Source organism: Leptinotarsa decemlineata, unplaced genomic scaffold (genome assembly GCF_025532065.1).
Source record: "Leptinotarsa decemlineata unplaced genomic scaffold, Ldec_3_MD MMD2_tig00003557_RagTag_RagTag, whole genome shotgun sequence".
NCBI lineage: Eukaryota > Metazoa > Arthropoda > Insecta > Coleoptera > Chrysomelidae > Leptinotarsa > Leptinotarsa decemlineata.
Window position 1 is genome coordinate 2,013,383 of NW_027412590.1, and position 24,841 is coordinate 2,038,223.

The 24,841-nt window shown below is 36.9% G+C and overlaps 3 protein-coding genes across 3 annotated transcripts; all 3 read left to right on the plus strand.

Annotated features, from left to right (window-relative positions):
* LOC141483476 (uncharacterized) lies at window positions 1-4,383 on the plus strand. Its single transcript, XM_074178142.1, has 4 exons — window positions 1-2,256; window positions 2,346-3,303; window positions 3,376-3,555; window positions 4,022-4,383. Exons 1-4 carry the CDS (start codon window positions 1-3, stop codon window positions 4,381-4,383), a joined length of 3,756 nt encoding a protein of 1,251 aa, XP_074034243.1.
* A 100-nt stretch (window positions 4,384-4,483) lies between these two features.
* LOC141483477 (uncharacterized) lies at window positions 4,484-5,194 on the plus strand. Its single transcript, XM_074178143.1, has one exon. It carries the CDS (start codon window positions 4,484-4,486, stop codon window positions 5,192-5,194), a length of 711 nt encoding a protein of 236 aa, XP_074034244.1.
* A 15,794-nt stretch (window positions 5,195-20,988) lies between these two features.
* LOC141483499 (uncharacterized) lies at window positions 20,989-22,077 on the plus strand. The gene is made up of 2 exons (XM_074178176.1): window positions 20,989-21,229; window positions 21,293-22,077. Exons 1-2 carry the CDS (start codon window positions 21,075-21,077, stop codon window positions 21,996-21,998), a joined length of 861 nt encoding a protein of 286 aa, XP_074034277.1. The 5' UTR covers window positions 20,989-21,074; the 3' UTR covers window positions 21,999-22,077.
* Window positions 22,078-24,841: the final 2,764 nt, after the last annotated feature.

Here is a 24,841-nt window from a genome sequence, read left to right on the forward strand (position 1 = left end):
ATGTCTTCGCATCAGCAAGGAGGCGCAACTCAAGCGCTGGAAATTGTCCAAACAGCTTCCATAGAAGAGCCGAAAGGTTCCGGATTTCATGTACAATCTAATAGAACTGGCAGTAGGGATGGAACAGATCCAGGATCAATCAGGTATCCATCAAAAGTATCAGATTCTACTAGAAAATCGGCAAGGAAATCAAATGAATCCAAGGTATCTTCAAAGAGGGTAGAAATTGAAAGGAAGCGTTTGGCATTGGAGACTGAGGTCGCGAGGACTGAGCTAATGAGGGAAATGAAAAAGCAGGAATTTGAAAATCAAATGAGGATTCTAGATCTTCAGAAAGAGTTAGCTGAAATTAGAATTGAAGAGAAAGAGTTATGCTCTACAGGAGATATCAGTTCGAGAAAATCGCTTGCACAGAGCAGAGATAAAGAAAGCATGTTTAGAGGAGTACAAGAATGGGTTGATAAGTGTGAAGTGCATTCTGTTACTTTTTCACCAGAAAAAACAAAAATTCAAAACACAAATATGTCACAGGAAAATGACATTTCAAAATTATGTCATGTTGTCGCCGATGCCATTAGAAGTGTTTCGAGGGGAAATTGTTCGAATAATCAGGCGATTGCTAAGGAACTACTTTTTTTTGATGGCAAACTGAAAGACTGGCCGTTATTCATCAGTCAATTTAACAGGAAAACTAATATGTATCAATACCCAGAGGATGAAGTGATGCTAATGTTACAGAGGTGCCTGAAAGGGGAAGCTCTTGAAGCGGTAAGGAGTTTATTATTGCGCCCTAAAAATATTATTCATGTTATTGAAACAATAGAAATGCGTTTTGGTCGTCCAGAATACGTCATTGGTTCTTTGATAAACAAAACTCAGAATTTGCAATTTGTTAGAGATGGCGATTTTAATAATTTTGTTAAATTTTCATGTCATGTCAATAACCTGGTGGCTACGTTGGAGCAATTTGAGGCAAGTAATCATTTGAATAATCCGTTTTTACTGGAGCAGTTGTTAGGAAAATTACCCAATAGTCTGAAATTACAATGGGGACAGAAGATGGTGCTAAAAGGAGGTAAGGTGAATTTGAAAGATTTTGGAATCTGGGCAAATGAATTATCTTCAACTGCATGTTACGTAAGTCGAAAAACTTTCCCTACTACCAGTCACCATCAGAAAAAATGTAATAACTCAAGATCGGAAAATATCTTGGTTGCTACAAATCAAGCAAACGATGACCCTAAATGTATTTACTGTAATAAAACTGGTCATGAAATTTACAATTATTCCATATTGAAAAATGATAGTATAGATATTCGTTGGTCAAAATTATTCAATACCAAAATTTGCTTTTGTTGTTTGAAAACTGGTCATTCAAAGAGGTTTTGTAGATCAAAACAACGCTGCGGTTTCAAAGGATGCAAATTACACCACCACAGCCTTCTGCATAAAAGTGAAGTTTCTGATGTACTTTCTCATACTGAAAAAAATGATGAAAATTTTCAAACAGTTTGTCTCACCAACAATAATTCTAAAGTTCTTCTCAGGATAGCTCCTATCAAAATTTATGGCCCAAAAGGGTATATAAATACTTATGCTCTGTTCGATGAGGGGTCAACCATATATTTGATAGAAAGTCAGATCGCAGAACAACTAGGATTATCAGGGGAAACCAAACCTTTATGCATGCAATGGACTAAGAATATTGTTTCATATGATGAAGGTTCAAAATGTATCGATATGAAAATTTCTGGAGTTCATGAAGGGGCAAGAATCTTCCAAATGAGTGGTTTGAGAACAGTAACAAATTTGTCTTTACCTTCTCAAACCATCGTGATGGATAATTTCAAAGATTATGTACATCTTCAGGAACTACCTATTCAAGATATGTTAGATGCAAATCCTTCTGTTCTCATAGGTCAGGACAATATCCATTTAACAGTAGCAAGAAAAGTTCATCAGAGTTCTGAACATAGTCCAATTGCTACTGAAACTATTCTAGGATGGGTTATCCATGGTAACACTTCAGAATCTGATCAAAATGTATATAGCTTCCACATTTGTTCCTGCGATAACAATGATGAACTGAATCGTCTAGTCAGGAAATCGTTTAGTACCGAATCATTTGGTGTTTCCGTTAATAATAGAATTATTGACATTGCTCATAGAAGAACCCTTGATATTTTGGAAAAAAACACAGTTTATTTAGAAAATGAAAAACGATATGAGACAGGGTTGATTTGGAAAAATGACAATGTAACTTTACCTGAAAGTAAATCAAATGCTATGAGAAGGTTGATTTGTATTGAGAAAAAATGTTGAGGAATAAATCATATTTTGATCAGTACTGCAACAAAATCAGTGACTACTTAAAAAAGGGGTACATTCGAAAATTAGAAACTTCCAAGGCGATTGAACAAAATTCTCGCACATGGTATCTTCCACATTTTGGTGTCGTAAATCCTAATAAGCCTAATAAGTTGAGACTTGTTTTTGACGCTGCCGCTAAGAGTAATGGTACCAGCTTAAATGAAAACCTTCTGCAAGGTCCGGATTATCTGACTTTATTACCAGGTGTTCTGATGCACTTTCGTCGATCGAAATGGGGTTTCTGTGGGGATATAACCGAGATGTTCCATAGAGTAAAAATTCGCAAGGAGGATAGATGTGCACAGCGGTTTCTTTGGCGAAATGGCGAGCAACATAGGCAGGTAGATGAATACGAGTTACAGGTGATGATGTTCGGTGCTTCTTGTTCTCCATATTCCCCACAATATGTTAAAAATTTAAATGCCAAGCAATCGAAATATCCTGAATTGATTAAAGATGTCGAGAGAAATTTCTATGTTGATGACTATCTGGATTTTTATGATACAGTGCAAGAAGCACTCTCAAAAATCGAAAGAATCATTGAACTTCATAAAAATGGTGGTTTCGATATTGTTAATTGGTCTTCAAATTCACCTTTGGTTATCTCAAAATACGGAAACGAACATGTCGAAAAATATTTCAATAAGTCATCGTTGGACCGCATTTTAGGAGTATGGTGGGATGTGAAATCCGATTCGTTTACAATTAAAGTTGATTATCATAAGGTTCCCAAAGAAATAACTGACGGTACGGTGATTCCTACAAAACGCCAAGTTTTGCAGTTGGTTATGTCGATTTTTGATCCCTTAGGCTTTCTCACATTCTTGTCTATCAAGGGAAAAATCATTCTACAGGCAATTTGGCGAAGTGGCATCGGATGGGACGATAAGATTCCAACAACAATCTTCCATAGATGGTTAGAATGGTTGAAAAGTTTAGATTTAATCTCTTCACTCAGGATTCCCCGATGCTAATCTCTTTCTCTTTCTACTGCTAATTCAACAGAAATCCACATATTCTGTGATTCGAGCGAGGAAGCATTTGCGGTGAAAGCCTACCTGAGAATAATTTTCGAAACGCACATTGAGGTATCTTTCGTTAAAGCAAAGGCCAGAGTAAGTCCCTTGAAGCCTATTTCAATTCCAAGGCTAGAGTTACAAGCTGCAGTAGCCGATTGTATGCACGGTATTGAAAGAAATTGATTTTCCTGTCGATAGTTCTTTTTTGTGGACAGATTCCAAAACAGTTCTGTGTTGGATCAAAGGTGATGGACGGAACTATAAACAATTTGTCGCACATAGAATCGGTGAAATACAAGATTTAACAGTTGCAACTCAATGAAAATATGTCCCTGGCAAATTAAACGTTGCTGATGAAGCAACAAGAATAAATTCATCGAATATTGATGCAAATTATAATAGTTGTTGGTTTCGAGGTCCTGATTTTCTGTGGAACTTGAATGATTCACCACCAGACTTCGATTTTTCAAATTATCATCTCGGCGATGAACATGAGAGAAAATCTGCCGAACATTTTGTTGGTTTCGTTGTTCCATCTTTTGACTACCTGCCAGAAGTACACCGGTTTTCCAAATGGCGAAGACTTGTGAGAAGCGCAGCATGGGTATTAAGGTTTTGCAGACTTCTTCTAGGAAAACATCGTAGGAAAACCGATATTCCTTCTGGAGAATTAACTATCCAGGAAATAGATGATGTAAAGAGATTGTGTCTCAAAAGAAGCCAAGAGGAGAGTTTTGGCAAGGAAATTGAATTACTTAAAGCAAAGGATCAACTTGACAGAAAAAGCTCGCTTTTTAATCTTTCAGCGTTCATTGATGATGACAAACTTCTTGAAATGCAAACTAGAATCAGCCAGGCTCTTTGTTTAGGTGAACCCGTAAAGGAACCGGTGATTTTACATCCCAAAAATGCTACTGTTGATCTAATATTACAGCATTTCCATGAAAAGAATCATCATCAGGGAAAGGAAATGGTTTCAAATAATGTACGTTAGGAATATTGGCTGGCTAATTGAAATAAGGCAAGCTGTGAAAAATATTTTTTATAGGTGTCGTTACTGTAAATTAAAAAAATCGAAACCAAATACACCGAAGATGGGAGATTTGCCATTGATGCGCCTCACACCAGGCTCAAAACCATTTGCTTATACTGGTATTGATTATTTCGGGCCCTTGTATGTCACAGTTGGAAGGCATACAGGAAAACGTTGGGGAGTTCTTTTCACTTGTATGACAATTCGTGCAATTCATTTGCATATCGCACACTCCCTCACTGCTGATGGTACAATAATGGCCATAAGGAGGATGATATCACGCCGGGGTTCCATCAGACGCCTTTATTCAGATAATGGCACAAATTTCAAGGGAGCAAACGAAGAACTTTTAAAATTGTACCATGAACTTGATCACCAGGAGCTAACTCGAAGAATGACAGAGATGGAGATAGAATGGCACTTCATTCCACCTGGTAGTCCACATATGGGTGGATGCTGGGAAAGGTTAATAGGCTCGGTCAAGAAAATTTTGGGGGTTACTTTAAAGGAAGAATCTCCTAAAGATGAAATTTTATTAACATTGTTCGCGGAAGCTGAGTATGCAGTTAATAGTAGACCATTAACTCATGTTTCAACCGATCCTTCTGATCCTCAGTGTTTAACACCAAATCATCTTCTGATTGGTTCACCCTCAGAAAATCCATTTCCAACAAAATTCGAAAAACAAAACCTGAGGAAGCAGTGGAAGAAGTCTCAAAGGCTGGCAGAGATATTTTGGTCAAGATTTTATCGAAGCGTGCAAAATGGATGAAGGATGAAGAACCTGTTGCGGTTGGGGATGTAGTCGTTATTGCAGATAGTCACCTTCCGAGAAATACTTGGCCACTAGGTAGAATCACGGCAGTATTTCCAGGAGAGGACAATGTTACGAGAGTAGTCGAGGTGAAAATATCTACAGGGGTCTTCAAACGTCCTGTAACCAAAATCTGTAGGATGGATGTTGAAAATTCTCAAGAACTTTCACGGTGGGGAGAATGTTACAGAGAGAATTGAGTCATGAAGCCAGACAGATTATATCGATTTGTTAGAATGATGTATCAAACTAAAAATATTTCTTATTTGTGTTACTAGTATCGCTATCTCTTATGCAAAATATACACTTTATTGTTAATGAATGTATCTGCTTGAAAAAAATCTGTATACCTAATGAGATAAAAAGTATCAGTATGTTAGCGACATTTATGTGTTTCTTCACAGGATATGGGCTTACCCCGAAATTATCAGTTATTTTTTCTAAAATAGATAATTTGTGAAACTTGTATCGCGGAAACATGACTACGAACTATATTGCCAGTGTTCCTAAACTAAAAGGAAGAGATAACTATGATGGGTGGAGCTTCGCGGCTGAAAATTTGTTGGTGCTCGAAGGGATGGACAAACACATCAAATCGACGCCAGGTTTTGAAGTTAAGCCAGTGGACGATGCAAAAACGAAGGCAAAACTAATATTGACTGTAGACCCGTCATTGTATGTGCATATTAAGAATACCAAGTGCTCAGCAGAATTAAGGACCATATTGAAGACCATGTTTGATGATTCAGGTTTCTCAAGAAAAATAACATTGCTGCGACATTTGATATCCATAAGAGAAGAAAACTGTGATTCTATGGCAACATATATGTGACTCAAATATTCGAGACATCACAGCGGTTGAATGGCACGGGTTTTACAATAGCAGACGAATGGGTTGGCTCATTATTATTAGCAGGTTTGTCCGATCGTTATATGCCCATGATTATGGCAACCGAACACTCATGTTTTTCGATAACTGCAGATGTCATTAAGTCAAAATTACTTGACATGGAAGTGACCAGAGACAATGATAATGTAGAAACCGGAGCTGCGTTTGCCGCGCGAAATAAATTTTACTCTGACAACACTAAGCCAAAGAAGTATGGCGGTCCCTCTACGTCAAACAAAAATACAGTGACAGCAATGACAGATTCATCTACGAATATAATAACATGCTATAAATGTAAAGAAGGTGGTCATTATCGAAATCAGTGCCCGTTATTGGAGAAAAATAATAGCAAATATGTATTTAGTGTCGTTTTCCTGAATGGAAAATTTAACAAAATAGAGTGACACGTGGATTCCGGCACAAGCGCACATATGACGGTGAACGAAACTTGGATCATTAGAAACATGAACTCCACACCGTGATTACCTGAAATTGTGGTAGCAGACGAATGAAAAGTGCCAGTTGTTTGTTCCGGAGACGTCGATATTGTTTCCGACTTAGATTTCGACATTACTGTGAAAGATGTGCTATGCGTGCCTAGTTTGACAAAAAACTTATTATCTGTAAGTGAGCTTATTAAAAACGGAAATAATGTCAGTTTTGACGAAAAACACTGCTACATACGAAACAAAAAAAATGTTTTGGTAGCCACAGCTGATTTGACAGATGGTGTATATGAGCTGAGACTACATACACGGAGTTGTATAATGACTGTACCAGTGGTAAGTGGCAAACTATGGCACAGAAGGCTGGCACACATCAATAGTCAGGACATGAATAAAATGAGAAATGTCGTGAATCGTTTGTCATATGAAAACAATTCCAACATAAACAAGTCTCAATGTTCAACTTGTTGTAAGGGAAAGCAGGAAAAAAGCACAGATACTTCTTTGATTGACGACTTGTTTATTTTGTGGAAATTCATGTTCACTGAGGAGATACACTACAAAAACACACTTTTGTCTATTTTCCACCATATTTCTTAATTATATATATATATATATATATATATATATATATATATATATATATATATATATATATATATATATATATATATATATATATATCTATTCAAAACTCCGAATAGTTTTGAAAATGGTGTAATAGCCGAAACTGGTCAACAATAAAGAAATATCGTGGAAAATAGACAAAAGTGTGTTTTTGTAGTGTATCTTCAGCAAAGAACTGAGACACTACACAGAATCCATACAGACCTTTGTGGACCAATGGAAACTAGTTCATTGGGTGGTGTACGGTATTTTATACTGTTTGTCGATGAGTTTAGTAGAATGACGTTTATATGTTTTCTCAAAAAGGAAAATGAAGCATTCACTTATTTCAAAATCTTCAAAACAATGGTGGAAAATCAATTTAATAAAAAGATAAAAATACTAAGGTCAGACAATGGATTAGAGTACACCAACGAAGAGTTTGAGAATTATTCAAAGCAAGAGTGTATAATCCATCAAAGATCAAATGATCATACACCTGAACAGAATGGCCTATGTGAGCGAGCCAATCGTACTGTGTTGGAGAAGGCTAGATGTCTGAATGTTTGATGCAAAGCTGGATGAAAAATTTTAGGCGGACGCAGCAAACACTTCAGAAAACTCCACATGAATTATGATATGGGAGAAAACCAGACGTAAGCCACATACGTTTGTTTGGATGTAAAGTCATGATACATATCCTTAAAGAACGTCGTTTGAAGTGGGATAAGAAGTCTGCAGAGCACATATTAGTTGGCTATAGTGAAGATGTTGAGGGTTCAGGCTATACAATCCTGCCAAGAAGACTCTTATCAGCAGAGAAGTTATCTTCATGGAAAAAAAATTAGGTACCGAAAAAGAAAGTCAGAAGTCGGCTATCTGGATTCCTAATGAAGAGACACCTGCAGTTAGCATACAAGAGGAAGTGAATGCAGATTCAGTGGGGAAAGCATCGCAAAATGTTTCAGACTCCCCAGAATGCCACTCAGATACTTCTATGTATGAGGATGGGAATGAAACATTGACTGAAATTCCAACTACAGATGATTCAGTACAAGAAACCCAGGTGGCCTAAATCCCAGAGCAGAAACCAGATTTATCTAGAAATTATCCCAGAAGACAACCTGATAGATATGGGTTTATGTGTCACTCCAGTACTGCATCAGAAGCAGGAACCAGAATTATCTAGAAATCATCCCAGAAGACAACCTGATAGATATGGGTTTATGTGTCACTCCAGTACTGCATCAGAAGAGATCATATCCTCAGAGGCTCTTGCGGGACCTGAAAGTGAGGGAAGGGCGCCGTGGCCGAAGAGCTGTAATCTTTTGAGGACAACGATGCTTGGGAGCTCGTTGACAACCCAGGTGATGTGACAATAGTGAAGTGTAGGTGTGTATTTAATAAAAAGTTTGATGTGGACAACAATGTGCGATTCCGAGCTAGACTGGTAGCCGAAAGTTTTTCACAGAAACCTGGCATAGATTATACAGATACTCTCCAGTTGTGAGACATTCCACACTTAGATTATTATTTGCTCTTAGTGTTAAGTTAAAAATGAGTATTGATCACTTAGAGGTACCTACAGCCTTTTCAAATGGTTTTTTGAAAAAAAAACTATTTACATGTCATTAAGTGAGGGTTTTGTGAACAAAAGTGGGGGAAAAGTTTTGAAATTGAAAAGAGCAATCTATGGATTGAAACAATCTCCTCTTGCGTAGTGTGACAGAGTTGAAGAATTACTTAGTAATTTGGATGTCAAAAATAGTCAGTACGAGCCTTGTTTGTTCACAAAAAGAGTGAAATAAAAATTATTGTGGCCCTATATTTTGATGATTTTTTAATGTTTTCTAATAATTCTGTTGGTACTGATAATTTGGAACGCATTTTGGGTAAAGAATTTAAATTAAAAGATTTGGGACCTGTAAGACAATATCTAGGTGTGAGAATGAATGTAGACAAAAATAAAAATGTAATAACTGAAGATCAACAACAGTATATTGAACAGTTATCATCTAGATTCAATATGTCTGATTGTAAAACATATGAAATCCCAATAGAATGTGAATTAAATGCTAAAAAAGCTGATGAATGTGTATCTGATCTTCCATATCAAAAGTTAATTGGATCATTGATGTATTTGGCAGTGCTAACTAGGCCAGACATTTCCTATTCAGTTATTTATCTGAGCCAATTTGATAGTTGTTACAACCATACACACTGACATTATGCTAAACGTATTTTAAAATATTCGTTATATACAAAAACATATTGTTTTAGATATTGTTAGGATGATAGCAAGCTACAGGGTTTTGTAGATGGTGACTGGGCTAGTGATGATTCAGACAGGAAGTCTTATACAGGCTTTTGCTTCACAATGTCTGGATCAGTCATTTCATGGCAAAGCAGAAAGCAGAAGACTGTATCCCTTCACAGTACAGAAGCAGAATATACTGCGCTATCTGAGGCAGCCCAAGAAGCAGTGTATCTTAGAAACCTTCTTCATAAAATTGTAGGTAGTTTTTATATGATTGAGATATATTGTGACAAAGTGCATTAGAATTATCAGTAAGCAATCAAAGTCACAATAAATCGAAACATATTGATGTGAAGTATCATTATGTAAGAGATGTTATTAAATATGAATATATGAAACTTCTATATTTATTTGAAATAAATGGGTTACATTTTTTAGGAGTGGTTAATTTTTGGAAAAGAAAGTTTTTGGCTTTCTACTACTTCATTTTGATACAAAAAAAGAAGGATGAGGGAGTCTTCCAAAGAAAGGAAGGAAGTAACTTTATTCATGGATATGTAGATCATGCAAAGAAGTAACTTTCAGACACAAACTGAAAGAAAGTCCTCCTGAAACAGCTACTTCCATATAAACATTGAATTATACGAAAGCAAAAATTCTTTCGAAACAAATACTTCTATATGAACACTGAATTATACAGAAGATACTTTTCTCTACCTAGTTTATATTTCAAACATCCGTTGTGGAATAAAAATCAGATATCATTCACATGAGTTCTACTTTAAATGAATGGTAACAAAGTGCACTTACATAGAACACTGCCATCCTCACTGGTATACACCGATGTTTCGCCTCAAGACACTTGCCCTAAGGCTCTTCAGAACCAAATTGGATAACATTATAGAAAATACACACACTTCATTCATGAATTACGATTTTTTGATGTCACGGAATAAGCTTGATCTGATTATGTCAACGATGACATCGTAATGACATTCATTCACCTATTTGATTCAATCCCAGCCAAGAGGAATCTTATTTGAATTGAAGGGGTTATATTTTTTGGGAGTGATTATGTTTTGGGAAAGGAAGTTATCAGCATTCCACTACTCCATCTTGATACAAAAAAAAAGATGAGGGAGTCTTCCAAAGGAAGGAAGGAAGTAACTCTATACATGGATGTGTAGATCATGCAAAGGAGTAACTTTCAGACATCCATGTATAGAGTTACTCCCTTCCTTTCTTTGGAAGACTCCCTCATCCTTCTTTTTCTGTATCAAGATGGAGTAGTAGAAAGCCAAAAACTTTCTTTCCCAAAAATTAATCACTCCTAAAATATATAACCCCTTCAATTCAAATAAGATTCCTCTTGGCTGGGATTGAATCAAATAGGTGAATGAATGTCATTACGATGTCATCGATGACATAAGCAGATCAAGCTCATTCCGTGACATTAAAAAATCGTAATTCACGAATGAAGTGTGTGTATTTTCTATAATATTATCCAATTTGGTACTGAAGAGCCTTAGGGCAAGTGTCTTAAGGCGAAACATCGGTGTATACCAGTGAGGATGGCAGTGTTCTATGTAAGTGCAATTTGTTACCATTCATTTGAAGTAGAACTCATGTGAATGATATCTGATTTTTATTCCACAACGAATGTTTGAAATACAAACTGGTTAGAGAAAAGTATCTTCTCTATAATTCAGTGTTCATATAGAAGTATTTGTTTCGAAAGAATTTTTTCTTTCGTATAATTCAATGTTTATATGAAACTAGCTGTTTCAGGACTTTCTTTCGTTTGTGTCTGAAAGTTACTTCTTTGCATGATTTACACATCCATGTATAGAGTTACTTCCTTCCTTTCTTTGGAAGACTCCCTCATCCTTCTTTTTTTGTATCAAGATGAAGTAGTAGAAAGCCAAAAACTTTCTTCTATATTTATGTACTGAAGAAATGATAGCTTATATTCCCACTGAAGGTTTATGCCCTGTTAAACATTATAAGTTTCTACGTAAATTAGGAATTGTACCAAGATAATGTTATTTGTTTATTTTGATGAGTAGGGGTGTTAGAATGATGTATCAAAATAAAAATATTTCTTATTTGTGTTACTAGTAACGCTATCTATTGTGCAAAATAGACACTTCCTTGTTAATGAATGTATCTGTTGAAAAAAGTCTCTATACCTAATGAAATAAAAAGTATCAGTATGTTAGCGACATTCACGTATTTGTTTACACGAATATCTCTGAAAGTGCTTCACCTAAACATTTGAAGATGTTTTAAGAAAATACTATCGACAAACTGGGCAATATGCATGAAGTTACTGGTCGGTAAAAAATGGAAGTATAGCTTATAGGAATATCTTATAGAGATAGGAATAACGAGAATAATGGTAACAACACTGATAGCGACATTGAAAACGTTCTTGAACCCGCTTTCTCAGAATTCAATGATGGTAAAGCCAAGAAAGAGGTCAATTAGACTATAATTTTTTACGCAATACAGAGGATCTAGCAAAATAGGAGTGATTGAATATGCTGAATTGTAAGAATTTGGATCATGTCCAAACTGCATCGTTGAAATCTCAAGCTATGAAAAATGAAAGGTCATCCCAAATATATGATTTTCATAAATGTGAACAAACAGGTCCGAACTCATATTATACTTACTCGCTCGATTGATATGCATGCGTCTCATCCACGGAAAGTGTATATATTCCTGTAATTCGCAACTGAAATCGATTCCATTAATGAAATTGATAATGGATAGTCAGACCGCACATGTAAGGTAGTGATTAAGATGATGTACTGAAAACTGAAAAATAATTCTGAAGGTTCTGGGTAGCAGTCATCACACCACTCCCCTTAGCAGTCTACGGTATTGATCAGATGAAAAAATAATAAAATCTTTGGGTGAAGCTTAACTTGAGTACTACGTTCAACGATTCTATTAGTGTTTCATCTGATCTATACAGTATATTGCTGTGGAGAGTGGTGTGATGACTACCTAGGACCTTCCTAATCATTTTTCAGTTCTCAGTACATTATCTTCATCACTATTATCTTTTTTTTGAACAGTTCAAATTTTTTTTTACCCATTTCATTTTCAAGTGTTAAGTTTTCAATTTTGTCACTCAATACTTCTGATTCTGTTCAGTTCGATTAGTGCTTCAGTATTACAAAGTGATATGTAATCCGCCATGTTGTTTGCATCTTTTTCAAAATGTACTAGTATTCTACCAGTCGAGCCCTGTCATTTAATACTCATATTGAGGTGGTTGTGAAACAATATGTAATCCGCAATTTTGTAGCTGTGACCATCTTGGATAAACAATGATGTGGAATACATTAAATTGTATTGGCATCAGAACTAAATATGGGTACCAAATTTCTGATCGATCTCTCGACAGGAAGGGAGTTAAAATTACTGAATTTGACCCAAAGAAATGAATAAATAAAGAAACGAACAAACTAACAGGGCCAGCTGAATGAAACCGTACAAAAACAGAAGTTGCAGTTTGGTATGATTTCTGCCGTTACATGAGCAACTACAGTTTGCCGATATATACTGCTAGGTTTGTTCTGGTTCTAACATCCCAAAACGTTTGAAAACTGCGCAAGACATGGTGCGTACAAACAAAAAATCTCAAACAGTCCGAAATAGTCTCGGACACTTGTTTGAACCAGAACACTTTTGAAGAGACCACTGTGCCACCTATCGTATATATGTAGAGATGAAGACGAGACAATATTATTAATCATGTCCATTTTGTTATGTAGCATATCCCTATAGTCTGCTCAAATGTTGTCTACCCTCAATCATCAATTTTTCAAATCAAATAAATAAAAAAATATCCTAGCAAATAGGCCAAACAATTACCACATGAATGCGCATGAGCAACGGGAAGACTTCTCAACAGTTCAGCCTCGAGAGCAAGAACGATTCGGGACGGTTCAAAACAGTTCAGGATCATTTGGCATTCAAAACCAGAACAGAGGATTCATCAGTCTGAAATTATCCTCAATAAACCAGAACGCTCTATATCAACTGCGCATGATCCTGACGTCCTAGAACCTGAATTTCGCAGAACCAGAACAAACCTGCTATCAGTAGAATCAAGCGAGTCAACATCACTCAGAATGTTGTACGAATTACTAATAAGGTAGATGATTGTACACTCAAGAAATATTCCATGAAAGGCTTCATCGAGCTTGAAAACCACTATTCAACACATAATTGTATTTCAAGTATCAAGGAGAGTACATTTGTTATTCCTGTAATGTAATCCGACCAAAACATATAGATATTTCAAAGGTGTGAAATTTCATGGGCGGAGACGGATTGATTGGCTGTGATCAGTATATTTTTATTCCTAACTTTTGATCTATGATTGCGGTAGACTTTATCTGAAGTGATGAAGTGATTATATGGATCACCGATTTTATTCCATTGATGGTGGGCCTGGCCTCGTCCCTTTTGGTTAAATTGAAGAACTTGATACGTGTTGTGTTACTTTTCACTTTATTTTTCATGAAGTTGTTTCAACAGGAAGAATATGATATCTGAGAGCTGAGGTTATAAGAGTCACCATATTTGTGTGGCAACATGGCAAGTAGACCGGGAGCCTGTGACAGAAATTTTGACCCCATTTTTTACCGTCTTTCTTTTTCAGATGACATATTTACAGCTACAAGCAACAATATTGAGCGTTGAACGAATGTTTTCACATGTTACACATTCTTAAACGTAAACTCAAGTTTGCATAAAAAAAAGCTTCTTTGACCATCATTTTACCGTCTGCCATTCATGCGACCGGAAGGCTAGGTTACACAACCCACAGATAAAATCATTGGCAGACGGTTATATGGTGTTCCGGCTAAAACATGAATTTTTTATTTAACCGAAAAAAAAATGGTTAACTGAAATCAATTTTTTACCGTCTGTCAAGTACACCGTAGACTAACAATAGCATGAAATGAACGAATTTTCACAAGGCAGACGGTTTGCCGGTGTATTAATGATTTATAGGCATAAGCCAATTAAAAATTTTTTCACAGTATCTCTGAACCAGTTTTCACCGTCTGCCTCTTGAATGTAATAAAGTTCTATAATGTCGTGCGACAACTTTTGGCATACAATTTGGCAATATTTTAAGTATAGGCGAATGAACTTGCAAAAGAAAATATAACTTTTACCAACATTTTACCGTCTGCCATTGTTTCCTTGCAATATTTTAGATTATAAAGTAGGCTAATTGTCAATTGGCAGACGAATTAACCGTGTTTATACAAGTGAAAAATATTTTTTAATTTGCAAAAAAAGTAATAACTTTGATCAACGTTTTACCCTCTGTCATTGTTTCCGTTCAATATATAATTATTGAATAGACGAACTGTCATTTGACAGACGAATAGACTGTGTTGAGACGAGAGTGATAGACAATTTTTTATGATACAAGTGTCGATGTTACTTCATAGAAGATTTTCATCAATTTCAGTGGAGAACACCCCTTAAACGATTCAACTTATATCACTACTTCTTTCAGCAGTTGATTTGATGAAGTGGGAATGAATAACGATGAATGTAACAGATTTAGAAGTAGGAGATTTGAGCCGGTTCTAAGCCTCCCCCCACCACTATGACGTATTAATTGCTTTTTTATTGGTTGTTGTTTGGTGAAGTCAAGGTGATGTGACCTTGAAGGGTGTGGTGTATGGATCGTTCAGAAATTTTTTCCCGGTTCTAATCCTCCCCCCACCAATATGACGTGTTATTTGCTTTTTTTTGTTGTGCAGTGAAGTCAAGGCGTTGTGACCTTCAAGTGTCTGGTGCATGGATCGTTCAGATTTTTTTTTTCATATGAGATTTTGTGTGTGTATGTGTGTGTGTGTGTTAGAGAATGCACGGTACAGGGTTTCATCATGTGCTTGTTTGTCTATGTACAAACATACGTCTGCATACTTCGAAGATCCTCCAAGTAATGAATGCTCCATCGGTGTGAGGGCACCAAGTTAGTAGTGGAGTGACGTCACAGCAATAACCGTTCAACGGCTAGAGAGCGACATGTTCACTCCACGACGTGTGGCAGAGTAATGCGTATTCATCGGTCTGCTCTCACCTCCCTCGATGTAGTGAAGGATGTGACGTAACGCCCCAGACTCGCCATCAATGGTGACACGCAGGCGGGCGAGGACTGTGCTAACGTCTGTCTTCTCCGAGAGCGCAACGACAATTGCTTGTTCGGCTATCGCTCTCGAAGCAGTGAATGATGTGACGTAACGCATCACCCTACCTTCGCTATTGATGGTGACACGCAGGCGGGCGAGGACTTTGCAAACGTCTGCCCTCTCCGAGAGCGCAACGATCACTGCTTGCTCGTGCCGGCAACTGTTATCGCATCAAATTGGGAGATGGGCTTGGCTGTGACGTCAGGCATCTCTAGCGGATGCATCGATGTGTCCTTACCTACCCTCACTCTCTACGGTGATGCGCAGGCGACGTGGATTATGGTATTTAAGAAGCGGGCGAGTGTTGGTTATGTCAGTTTCCATCGAGTGAGTTAGTGAGAACATATCATAGAAAATGTATTCTTGTGAATGTGGTAAATTTTTTACCCGTAGTGACAACCTTCGTCGTCATCAGCTCCAGAGTTGCCAAGGAGGGCCATCAGTGAAACGAGTGAGATTAGATGACGCTGCAGCACCTATGTACACATGTAATTGTTGTAATGTGATGATTCCATTGACTCAAGTGAATTCTCACAATAGAACTCTACAACATAAGAATAATACATGTGTTCAATTCAGTGATGGTGTTCAAATTATAAAGAGCGCCTTCAAACGTCGGATTGCGACATACAGGGTGCAGAGTTCCATTGTTTCCACCGATTACATGTTATTCTTTAATGAAATCAGGCAGAAAGTTATAGAATTATTGGAATCGGCCATCAGGGTTCACAAAATCATCAAAGTGAATATGGAAGTATTTGGGAGTTATATTCTACAAACACAAGACCTGAAGGAAACGAAATCATTTAATTCACAGAATAGAACAGTTGATCAATCTACTGATTTGAATTCCTTATTTGATGGATTTCGAAATGGGATTATCGCTCAAACTACAGAATTCCAGGAACGTGATTCAGGTAAACATTTCTACCAAGTTTTAATTGGATGGATTAGTAATATTGTTCTGTATTTAAGGTTGGACTTGTGAAAAAATCATGTTTCTGGAGTTGAACATTAATAAATACAGCCCGCTCAGTGGATGTTCATATGTGAAGCTGCCTGAATGTATTGAGCGTAGGAAGGCCGTGGTTAATGTCCGTAATGAAGATCAGCATTGTTTTGCATGGGCTATCACTTCAGCACTACATCCTGCAATCGATAGAACATCAGAAGTTTCATCGTATCCACATTTCAGTACAGTCATAGATGTAACAGGTATGAATTTTCCGGTAAAGTTGAAAGATATTGTGAAATTTGAAGACAAGAATGATATTTCAGTTAATGTGTACGGTTTAGAAAGTAAATTCGAGAAGGGTAAAATAATGTATGAAATAATTGGACCATTACGTTACTCTCAGAGAAGACTTAGAAGACATGTCAATTTGTTACTTATCACAGATGATTTCGGTAATAATCATTATTGTTGGATCAAAGATCTTTCAAGATTAGTTTCAAGCCAATTATCGGCTCATGAACATAAGAAATATTTTTGTGATGGCTGTTTATTATATTTTTCTAATGAACAATTACTATTACGTCATAAGATAAATGATTGTAATCACTTGAGTACTACAACACCATCAACCAATTTCAAAGTCAATAAATATGGGAAAACGGTACCTGAAAATATACTAACTTTTGAAAACTTTGAGAAACAAATGAAGGTACCATTTGTAGTGTATGCAGATTTTGAATCAGTACTGAAGCCGATTCAAACCACTAAACCAAATCCTGAATACTCGTATTCGATCAAGACATTCAAACATGAGCCTTATTCATTTGCTTATTTGATTAAATGTTCATACAATGATGATTTATCAAAATTTGTTTCGTATAGGGGTGTGGATGCAGCCCAAAAATTCGTTAGCAAAATCGAAGATGATTTGAAAAATATTTATGAAAATCATCTCAGGTTTCCTATTCCTATGGATGTACAAACTCCTGAGGAAGAGGAACAGTTTGCTTCTGCCACAAATTGTGGCATTTGTTCCAAACAATTTAATGATGGCGAAGTCAAAGTGAGGGATCATTGTCACCTCACAGGAAAAAAAAGGTCCCCTGCTGCTCATTCATCTTGTAATTTGAATTTTAAATTGCCAAATTCCATTCCTATAATTTTTCACAATCTCAGTGGATATGATTGTCATTTATTCATAAAGGAATTGTATAAAAACAAAGATAAAGTGGATGTCATCCCACAAACTAATGAAAAATATATATCTTTCACAAAACATCTCTTTACACACTCCTATACGGATAAAGATGGTAGGGTGAAGAAGAATTATTTGAAAATGAGATTCATTGATAGTTTCAGATTCATGCCTAGTTCTTTGGAGAATTTAGGTGCAAATTTAACATCTGATCAGTGTATCGAGATGCGCAAACATTTCCCACAAATTGAAAATTTCAATTTGATGAGAAAGAAAGGTGTATTTCCCTATAGTTTTGTTGATGACATCGAAAAACTGAATCATCCAAGACTTCCAACCAAAAATCAATTTTATGATAAACTCAATTGTGAACATATATCAGATAATGATTATGGGAGAGCTCAACTTGTTTGGAATTTATTCGAATGTCAGGATTTGGGTGAATACTCTGATTTATATTTAAAGTCAGATGTGTTACTATTATGTGACATTTTTGAAAACTTTAGAAATATATCTGTTGATAAATATAAATTGGATCCGGCACAATACTTCACTGCACCCGGATTATCGTGGGATGCCATGTTGAAATATACTAATATTGAATTGGAATTACTAACTGATATTGATATGGTTCACTTCTTTCAAAAAGGTATTCGTGGTGGAATAAGTCAATGTAGTGAAAGGAAACATAAAGCAAACAATACATTTTTACCGGATTATAATCCAAATGAACCATCTTCATTCATTTCATATTTGGATGCAACAAATCTATATGGTCACAGCATGTCGCAACCATTACCAACAGGTGAATTTTCATGGTTAGCACCTCATGAAATTCTCAATCTTGATATAATGAATGTGGATATCGATAGTCCTTATGGATATGTATTGGAAGTGGATATACATTATCCCCAAGAACTTCATGATAAACATTCCGATTTACCATTCTTAGTTGAACGTTTGATACCTCCATATGCAAAATCAAAAGTTCCCAAATTAATTCCAAATTTAAACGACAAAAGAAAATATATTGTTCACTATAGAAACTTACAGCAAGCTGTCAATCATGGTTTGATAGTGATGAACACACATAGAGTATTGAGGTTTAAGCAATCATGTTGGATGAAGCCTTATATAGATTTGAATACTGAAATGCGTAATAGGTCTAATAACAAATCTGAAAAAGATTTCTACAAACTAATGAATAATGCAGTCTATGGAAAAACAATGGAAAACGTAGACAATAGAATTGATGTTAGACTCATTACACATTGGGAAAATATAAAAAGAACTATAGGTGCTAGTTGTCTCATATCTCGACCAAATTTTAAAAAATGCTCTATTTTTACAGAAAATTTTGTTGCCATTCAATTGGCTAGAGTAAAAGTTCATTATGATAAACCACTATATTTAGGATTTTCCATTCTAGAATTATCTAAAACAGTTATGTATGATTTTTTCTATGGATGTATCAAACAACAGTTTGGAGAAGATGCGTCCTTACTCTACACTGATACCGACTCCCTTATTCTCAAAGTAAATACAGACAATTTCTATGAATTTATCAAAAATAATATAAATAAGTTCGATACATCTAATTATAAAATAGGAAACCAATTCAATATTCCAGTGACAAAGTCAGTTCTGGGTAATTTCAAAGATGAATTCCCAAATGATCCAATAATCAGCTTTTACGGTACAGGTGCTAAAGCGTATTACGTGAAATCTGTTGATGGTGAACTGAAGAAGGCCAAAGGTGTGAAACGATCTGTTATAAAGAATGAATTGACATGTGAAGACTATGAAAAAATCATTGAAGAGGGAGGTATGATATTCAGGAAGATGAACTCGTTCAGAAGCGTATTGCATGATATTTACACTGAATTGAAAAATAAAGTCGCTTTATCGTATCATGACGACAAGAGATTCATCATTCCGAATACCACTCGAACTCTTCCATGGGGTCATAGCGATATAGAATTTTATCGAAATGATCCTAATGATAACATTCGTTGGGTGTCTGAAATCGTTCATTCTTTTTCTCAAGAGAGCGCCTTAGACCAACTAATCAATTTGTTGACTGTAGAGATGAATAATTGAATTATAATTCGAAGTATTATTGCTTATTCCTTCAAACCGGAACATTCTTATTTGTGATTATTTGTGATTATTGTATTATGTATTGTATATGTATCACTTTTACCAAGTTACTTAGATGAATAAAAAATGATAAAAATATTATTTGTTTCATTTCTATTTTCCTAACCAATTACTGTAAAGTATATAGCATAATGTAAATGAAAGAAATATCAGTTTGAAAAGAATCATCGTAGAGTGCACAATGTCTAAAACAATCGATAAGTTTGGTAGAAAAAGAAAATTGGGTGGTAATGTCATTCGAGGTCCTCCCGGGATTGGTTTTAAATTAACAAAAGATGGTCATTATGACATGCAAAGAAAAATATTGAAAAATATAAGCGAACCAATTGACAAGAGTGATTGTGTAACTGTATCATATCTTGAGAGGGAAATTAACGGAACAAAGGAGGTTATACTTCTAGCCCTACAAGCTGCAATACAATCCACAATAGGTAATATTGCTCGCGATGCCCGTCAAGCATTTGACGATAAAATTGCAGAGGCTCGGATAACTTTCACTCGTAAATTTGACAAACTTACAAATGATGTGGACATAAAAATGTCTGACATAACAGCGTCTACAAATAAAAAATTTGATGCTATGTCAAACATAACAGGGACTACAATGAAAAAGTATGATGTACTAGAAGAGAGAGTTGAAGTTTTGGAGAAAAGCCATAAAGTCAGGCCATCAGGTGGACTGGGATATCCAGGACTGGACATTGATCCAAATGTTAGAATAATAGAACCAAAACCAAAACCAACAGATGACGTATTAATTGAACCAACATGGTGAATTTACTCCCGCGTTAGGTTAGATTAGATTAATACATACAGTAGGTTAGGGTCATAGGTGTTAGGTTAGGTTAGGTTTCACGGCGCGCGAAGCGCGCGGGTGGGGGTGGGGGGCGGCGGGGCCGCGCGTAGCGCGGCCCCGCCGCCCCCCACCCCCACCCCCCTTCCTTCCCCTCGGGGTGGTGGGTGGGGGGCCACCGCGCCGGCGCGCGGTAGCGAATTGGGGCGTAAGCCGCGCGGAGCGCGGCCCGCTTTTTTCCCACCATTGCTCACCCCGCCCACTTCCTACCATTTCTCGCCCCACCATATTCCAACCATTGCGCATGCACGCCCCCACCTCATTCCCTCCACTCCCAATGATGTTGATACCCCGAGGAGCACGTTCTTCTACATTCAGTACGACAACTCCAGTCATCCAGAGCAGTCCAGCCATACTCAACCAGAAGCAGTGTACTATACGACGAGGAGCTAAGTTTGAGTAAGTTAACAATGTACTTTAATTTTTTACATCTACTAACTTCGTATTATTTTACATTTTTAGAATGGCATCCAACACTCAGGAATTAAATAACGCTGTGGCATCCATCATGCCTATGACAGAGCAGGAGAAGGCATCCACTTCGCGAGTTAGGTGCAGATCCACCAGCCCTGACTTATTCGAGGAGGAGGAGGAAGTCAGGCCTGTAAAGAAGGTTTGCCAACGACCTGCAGCGAAGGTTGGTCCTATTTCTAAGTACCGAGCTACTTGCAATAGGACTAATCCTTATGCAGGTAGTTGGTCGACCGCTCCAAACAGCTTAAGGCCCTCCACACCACCCGCAGCAGTAGTGGAACAACCTAGGGCGCCTTCTCCGGAGGAGCCACCAGTTGTATTGTCCCCATCGGAGGAGGCTCCCATCGTATTCACTCCGTCGGTGGTGCCGCTTTCGCCGATGCTGGCAACACCGGTGACGAATCCTGAAGTGTTAGTGCCACAAGTGCGACAGCCTATCGGAGAGGTTAGTGAAATGTTGGACAGTTTTCTACAGAGATGTAAGGAAGCAGAACATGCTTCTCGAGCTAGTGAGGCCGCGTTGGTTAAAAGGAAGCGCGAAATGGCTGAAATTGTTAACCGACGGAGGGAAGCAGAAAAAGTAATAGCCGAACTAGATCGGAAGTATGCATCTCTGGAGAAAAAGTGTGAAGCAGATACCTCTTCGATAGAGACTTATAAAAAGTTAGTGACTTTTATAAAAACTTTCCCATAGATTAAGTGTAAGTGTAGTAAGATTAGTTTTAGGTTAGTTAGGAATATTTAATTAAGATAGTTTTAAGTTTATGTTTGTAATTTTAGGAAATAAAAATAAAATAAAAAAAAGAAGTGAAATTAAGGGTGTACATTGTTTTGGTTTGGTACACATTGAACAATGCGATGGTTGGAGCATTTTTCTTCACTTCGTCTCATTATTATTTCCTTTTTTTATTTCAATTACAAGTTCTTCTATGCAAATACCTCACATCAATTTTTGTGTTCTCTAATCTATTGTAAATAATCTCTTGGGAAGAAAATATGTTTCATAATGAAATCAATAAGTATATTTCATATAATTCATATAGTATTTTCAATTTTCTCTTTCATGGAATATAGCTCATGTCATTTTTGAAATTCATTCCCACTTAATCCCCTCTCCTCCCCACTCCTCCCCCACTCCCTTTCAAAAGTATAAAAGTAGGAATTATCTGTTGGAATATTCAGTTGATCAGCCACCTTCAACATGGAACCTGATTCAACTACTGAGCCGTACAGTGACCCAGCGCATCAACATCCTTACTGGGCTTCTATCCATGAAGGTTTCGTTACCTCCACGACGGCACCTCACTCGATGAATTATGATGACATAATTTATGATGATCGGATACAAGTGCTTCACGTTACTGGAACCGATCAAGCGGACCTGTCTGATGGGGATTATCCAGATCCCTATGATTGGCGGAATGATTACGAATGGGATACACAGTCCGGAAACAAAGACGACGACGACAGCGATGACGATGATGACGGTGACGCTGACAATGAGTCCGATGATAGTCCTCCACCATCCCCTATCCTGATTGATGAAGTCCTGAATTCAGACGATGATATGTAATCGTTTCCTCATTTCTCCCATCCTTTCTATTCCTTTCCTTTCCTTCCACGGAGTACACACTTTTTGGTTGGTGTACACGAGGCACTGCGAGGTTGGGGCAGTGTCTTTTTCCCTCTCCCTTATTAGTTTTTTTTATAATAATCACTCAGAGTTTCTCATAATAATAATCACTTAGAATTTCAAGAAAATTGTCATTCTTATTGCTTTCGAATTTCAAACACTGAATTGTTCTACATTTACACTTCACCCCCTCCTTTTTTTTCCAATATAAATAAAGCATCAATCCCAGTTCTATATCATTCTTCCACAATGTCGAGTGCTGATTCCACCACCGAACCGATGAGTGTACCAGAGTGTTCTATGACGAGTACAGGCCCCATCCAGGTACATGGAATAGATTCAACGTTCGATCATTTCAGTACAAATTTTGCACAAATGCTGCAACGTATCTATGATCTACCTGATGATTTCCCGGCACGTATGGAAGAAGGTATGCAAGAGGAAGTAGAGGCAGAGTTAGAGATGGATGTCAATGAGTTAGACGATCTAGAGGATAACGAGCTAGATAATTATGCTAATGATGATTCCATTAGTATATCGTCTGATTCAGATGATTATGAGGATGACATCATCAGTATATCATCAGATACAGATGATGATACAATCATCATTGTTTCTGATGATGATGAGGAGCGTTAGTCCATACCATTGCATGGATTAATAAAAAAAACAGCCCTTTTCAGGGCTACAATTGAAGACTGAAACAATAAAAAAAAATAGCTCTTTTCAGAGCTATCATTATACTTTCAAACAGAAACAGGTTCATACCATTGTTAACATTATAGTTTCAAACAAAATGTATGTATGTAAAAGTATTCATCATTATATGCATACAATGATTGACAAAATGCCAACTTCAACTTTCATTTAAAGTAGTACTCATCATATGCATAGATATTCAATGACTATCAAATTCCAAATATCGACTTTTCAGTCAAAGTAGTAATTTATTTGTCATATAATGTATAGATATTCAAAGACTAACAAATTACTTAGACTTTTATTAGTCAAAGTATTCATTTGTCATATAATCTATGAATACTAATACAACTAACTACTGTTTGTGTGAATAATGTAGCCCTGAAAAGGGCTGTTGTTTTTTTTTGACCAGTAGGTCCACGGTTATTGTGCCACAGGTTGGACATTATTACATATAATACATGTAGATACTCGGGTGAAGTTTGTTAGTGGCCTCTCGCAAGCTTCACACCAATTCTGTCCCATTTCCATAATTGAGACAGTGTTGTGGGTGTTGACATGGGCATACCACCCTCCATTATTGTTTCTATGCGAATAAAACCGAAAGCAGCACCAACATAGTTTTTTGTTCTCTCCATCTATTGTGCTGATCAATACGTATGCATCCATTGCACAATACAAATCCAAGGGATCTTCCAGTGTCTCACTGACATTGAGCGTTCGCATACCGATCCTCAAAGCACCATCGCCTTCAGTTGTGTCAGCTTCTATCCCTTCATCATCTCCTTCTTCATCCATGACCCTCTCAAACTCCATCACGTCATCATCTTCGTCGCTTTGGTTGGCCTCGTTTTCATCTTCGTCTATCTCATCTTCATCGACTCCAACATCTTCTGCTTCAACTATCACTTCCTCTAGCGGAACATTGACATCCTCATCATCTGATTCGTCTATCCAATTGTTTTCATCAACAGCAGATATTCTATTTAATGCAGCATTTATTTTTGCAGAATTCATCTTGTTGTTGTTTGCTCACAGTTGTAGAGAGTGAATGAATGAACTCTAGGTTTGCAAGTCGACTTATATAGGAGGTGATGCGACTCCCACTTGACTCGTTTAGAGTGGAATAGTAGGAGAAGTTATCCCACTATACTTTCACATGATGTTGATTTGTATAAATAGAGATCGTAGGTGTAGGAGAGAGC